The following is a 5,000-nucleotide window of genomic DNA, read 5'->3' on the forward strand; positions in this document are numbered from 1 at the left end:
AGTAGATTTTAACAAGTGACATCAATAAGGGATCATAGTTTCACCTGGATTCGCATGGTCAGTCTATGTCATAGAAAGAGCATGTTTTCATAATGTTTTGTACACTCAGTGGATATCATGGCTTTATTTCATTGGGTAGGACTCCTACTTTGGGCCACACAATTCAATGCATGGCTCTCTGATGTTGACAGAAAATGGCCTTAAACAAAAGTCTGCCACTGTGAACGGGACACCAAGTGTGACAAAGCTTCGATGGCTCCGCCAGACAGTAAGAGTTACTACAGCACTAGTAGTGCCAGTGGTCGGCAGTGACGGCTGCTGTCAGCAGCAGTACTTACATGATCCAGATGCCTCCACTCATCGGCCCACTCTCTGTCTGTCAGCCTGTGGTCCACGGGCTCCTCGCGGTAGCCCCCGTTAGTGCCTGATTAGAAAGACGAGAAAAATGAAAGAGGAACGTAATGTTACAGAATCCATCAAAACAAATGACTATCACGGGAAGTGAGGCAGAGAGAAGAGGGGGGTCTATAGATCCCATTCACACACACACACTCACTCTATATATAGTGCCTTTGGAAAGTATTCAGACCCCCTTGACTTTTTCCACTTTGTTAGGTTAAAGCCTTATTCTATAGTGTATTAAATCGTTTTTCCCCCTTCATCAATCTACACACAATACCCCATAATGACAAAGCAAAAACAGTTTAGATTTTTTGCTAATTTATCACATAAAATAAACTGAAATATAACATTTACATAAGTATTCAGACCCTTTACTCAGTACTTAGTTGAAGCATCTTTTGCAGCGATTACAGCCTTGAGTCTTCTTGGACATGACGCTATAAGTTTGGCACACCTGTATTTGGGGAGTTTCTCCCATTCTTCTCTGCAGATCTTCTCAAGCTCTGTCAGGGTGGGGAACGTTGCTGCACTGGATGGGGAACGTTGCTGCACTGGATGGGGAACGTTGCTGCACTGCTATTTTTAGGTCTCTCCAGAGATGTTTGATCGGATTCAAGTCTGGACTCTGGCTGGGCCACTCAAGGATATTCAGAGACTTGTCCCGAAGCCACTTCTGCATTGTCTTTGCGGTGTGCTTAAGGTCGTTGTCCTGTTGGAAGGCTCTGTTCATCTTTGCCTCGACCCTGACTAGTCTCCCAGTCCCTGCCACTGAAAAACATCCCCACAGCATGATGCTTCCACCACCATGCTTCACCGTAGGGATGGTGCCAGGTTTCCTCCAGACGTGACGCTTGGCATTCAGGCCAAAGAGTTTAATCTTGGTTTCATCAGACCAGAGAATCTTGTTTCTCGTGGTCTGAGAATCTTGCCTTTTGGCAAAGTCCAAGCGAACTGTCATGTTCCTTTTACTGATGAGTGGCGTCCATCTGGACACACTACCATAAAGGCCTTATTGGTGGAGTGCTGGAGAGATGGTTGTCCTTCTAGAAGGTTCTCTCCACAGAGGAACTCTAGAGCTCGGTCAGAGTGACCATCGGGTACTTGGTCATCTCCTTGACCAAGGCCCTTCTTCTACGATTGCTCAGTTTGACCGGGAGACCAGCTTTAGGAAGAGTCTTGGTGGTTTCAAACTTCTTCCATTTAAGAATGATGGAGGCCACTGTGTTCTTGGGGACCTTCAATTCTGCAGAAATATTTTGTTACCCTTCCTCAGATCTGTGCCTCGACACAATCCTGTCTCTGAGCTCTACGGGCAATTCCTTCGACCTCATGTCTTGTTTTTTGCTCTGACATGCGCTGTCAACTGTGGGACCTTTTTTAAACAGGTGTGTGCCTTTCCAAATCATGTCCAATCAATTACATTGACTACAGTTGGACTCCAATCAAGTTGTAGAAACATCAAGGATGATCAATGGAAACAGGATGCACATGAGCTCAATTTCAAGTCTCATAACAAATGGTCTGAATACTTATGTAAATAAGGTATTTCTGTTTTTATTTTTTATACATTTGAAAAAATGTTGCTTTGTCATTACGGGGTATTGTGTGTAGATTGGTGAGTATTTTATTTTATTTGATCCATTTTAGATTAAGGCTGTAACTTAACAAAATGTGGAAAAAGTCAAGGGGCCTCAATACTTTCCGAAGGCACTGTTTATATTTATACTCCGGACTCCGACATTGCTCGTTCTAATATTTCAATATTTCTTAATACCATCTTATTGCTTTTTATTTGTGTGCATTGTTGTCAATTGTTAGATATTACTGCACTGTTGGAGCTAGGAACACAAGCATTTCACTACACCCACAATAACATCTGCTAAATGTGTGTATGTGACCAATACAATTGGATTTGAAAGTCTATTAACATGAACCATAATCATAATAGTTATGCCACAATGAAGCAGTGGATGGTCAGATTTCACAACGCTACTCCATGTCATGATCATAGCTTAGTGACAAGATGGGCTTTACCATCTCGCTCCCTTAAACACAAGAGAAAGAAAAAGAGTAGCCAACTCAAAGGAGAGAAGGGAGAAAATGAAGACAGTTAGAAAAGACAAAGCAATAGAGAGAAAAATAGATGTATCCTACTGAAGACAAGTATGTGTGTGGGGGGGGGGGGTCGTAAAAACAAGGAAAGAGTAAAAGGAGGTAAAAAACTGAGAGAAAGAGAGAGAGAGGTGGAACGTTAAGGTTTTACACAGGAAAGAGAGAGAGAGGTGGAACGTTAAGGTTTTACACAGGAAAGAGAGAGAGGTGGAACGTTAAGGTTTTACACAGGAAAGAGAGAGAGAGGTGGAACGTTAAGGTTTTACACAGGAAAGAGAGAGAGAGGTGGAACGTTAAGGTTTTACACAGGAAAGAGAGAGAGAGGTGGAACGTTAAGGTTTTACACAGGAAAGAGAGAGAGAGGTGGAACGTTAAGGTTTTACACAGGAAAGAGAGAGAGAGGTGGAACGTTAAGGTTTTACACAGGAAAGAGAGAGAGAGGTGGAACGTTAAGGTTTTACACAGGAAAGAGAGAGAGAGGTGGAACGTTAAGGTTTTACACAGGAAAGAGAGAGAGAGGTGGAACGTTAAGGTTTTACACAGGAAAGAGAGAGAGGTGGAACGTTAAGGTTTTACACAGGAAAGAGAGAAAGAGGGTGGAACGTTAAGGTTTTACACAGGAAAGAGAGAGAGAGGTGGAACGTTAAGGTTTTACACAGGAAAGAGAGAGAGAGGTGGAACGTTCAGGTTTTACACAGGAAAGAGAGAGAGAGGTGGAACGTTAAGGTTTTACACAGGAAAGAGAGAGAGAGGTGGAACGTTCAGGTTTTACACAGGAAAGAGAGAGAGAGGGGATGAAAGTTAGAGAAAGAGAGATTAAAAGACAAAAAGAGATATTAAAAGACAGAAAGAGAAAGGCCTTTTGATGAGAACCAGACTCCGGCCCAGCCACAGCAGACGGCTCCACATCTGGAGGTCAGCTGTCAGTGTAAAACCACCACCACCCCCCTCTCCTCCTCATCCATGCCCCCATTGGGCTCCCCAGGCTGGGTAACTGTCGGGGAGGAGTGGGCCTTCCCTCCCCCTGGTCTGGAGCTAGCAGCATTCCAGTGGGGAGCCGCTCAGGCTGAGTGGAGCAGGCCCACTTCTTCACACAGATTCCCCCTGGCTAAGTGGAGCTGACACTCGCTCTGGTTAGGAGGAGCTGGGGGTGGGGGCACACACACAAAAACACACACTCAAGCCTTCCACATGCTTCGGTTCGGCTGCGGCCTAGCCGAGTTCGGCTAACGGAACCAGTGTGCTCGCATACGCCCTTAAAAGACCTTTGCTTGGAAAAACAAGAAAACAGCGGCAAGTTGTCCATCTTGAGACACCGTAGCAGTGTACAGTTCCTCAAAATAGTCTGAATGATTCTAATGGAACTCAATAAATCTGTCGTTAATTTGGAAGTATTTTGTTGAGGAGATCTTAGTCGCGCAATTTGACATCTAACTAAGATATTTGGTGCAGTAGTGATGTGTGGGTTGACTCATAATCTGCAAAAACCTAAATTGCGCCCATGCTGGCTATATACTGTTAGGTAAAGTGTCATGGTAGGGTGTTGGGTGTCGTGACAAATAATGGATGCTGTGCCCAAATGTAAAGTATGTGACGTGCTAAGAATGTCCAACTCTGCGGTAACGGTAACGTTACAGTCCTTTGGCTTTAGTGAAGCCCGCGAAATCTGCTGTGTTATATTTGCTCTTTGCGAAGGGTTTTTTCCCTCAAACTCTGTAATTCAAATGTTTTCAGACATAAACACACACACAAAACATAGCAGGTTACAAAGTAGCGCTTCATAGATACGTTTTGATGTATGGGTTGTCACTTGTCAGGGTCCAAATTCATGTTTCGCCGTCCCCATTTCCATGGTGGGCGGCAGGGTAGCCTAGTGGTTAGAGCGTTGGACTAGTAACCGGAAGGTTGCAAGTTCAAACCCCCGAGCTGACATCTGTCGTTTTGTCACTGTTCTGTCACTGTTCCTAGGCTGTCATTGAAAATAAGAATTTGTTCTTAACTGACTTGCCTAGTTAAAAATAAATAAATAACTGTATGAGAATACGTGACGCAGTTCACCGAAGGTTAGTGCTAGCCGGGATCCTTGGGGCATCCATAACCCAAACCGTAACCCTTATCGTAACTATATTAAATGTCAACTTCAATGGGGTATGGACGTCCCAAGGATCACAGATAGTAAGGACCGCTCACTGAGGCAACGTTATATTGTTGTTTTCCAGCTGGCTAGCATGAGTTGCTCAGTCTTCAGTGCCTAGGCAATTGTTTTGCTAGAATCAGAGCAGTTTATCCTCCTTTCACTAGAGTAAGACAGATTGTCTTTCTGGTGCTCCTAAAATGTTATTTCCTCAAATGTAAGAAATCATCTTTCTGAGTATTTTAGCAGGGCTGTTTTAAGCCCAATCCATACAGGAAAATGGATTTCATTCCAGCTATAATAAAAATATTGCCAGATATATCAGTTATCTGTTAATATTTCTACTTTACAA

At 43.7% G+C, this 5,000-nt stretch overlaps 1 protein-coding gene across 1 annotated transcript in view; it reads right to left on the reverse strand.

Annotated features, from left to right (window-relative positions):
* LOC124026358 (protein CBFA2T2-like) overlaps positions 1-5,000 on the reverse strand; it is an 88,964-nt gene that overhangs the window by 8,105 nt on the left and 75,859 nt on the right. The window contains 1 exon segment of the mRNA XM_046339384.1: positions 339-424. Coding sequence (XP_046195340.1) covers positions 339-424 — 86 coding nt within the window.

Source organism: Oncorhynchus gorbuscha, linkage group LG03 (assembly GCF_021184085.1).
Source record: "Oncorhynchus gorbuscha isolate QuinsamMale2020 ecotype Even-year linkage group LG03, OgorEven_v1.0, whole genome shotgun sequence".
In the NCBI taxonomy this organism is placed as follows: Eukaryota; Metazoa; Chordata; class Actinopteri; order Salmoniformes; family Salmonidae; genus Oncorhynchus; species Oncorhynchus gorbuscha.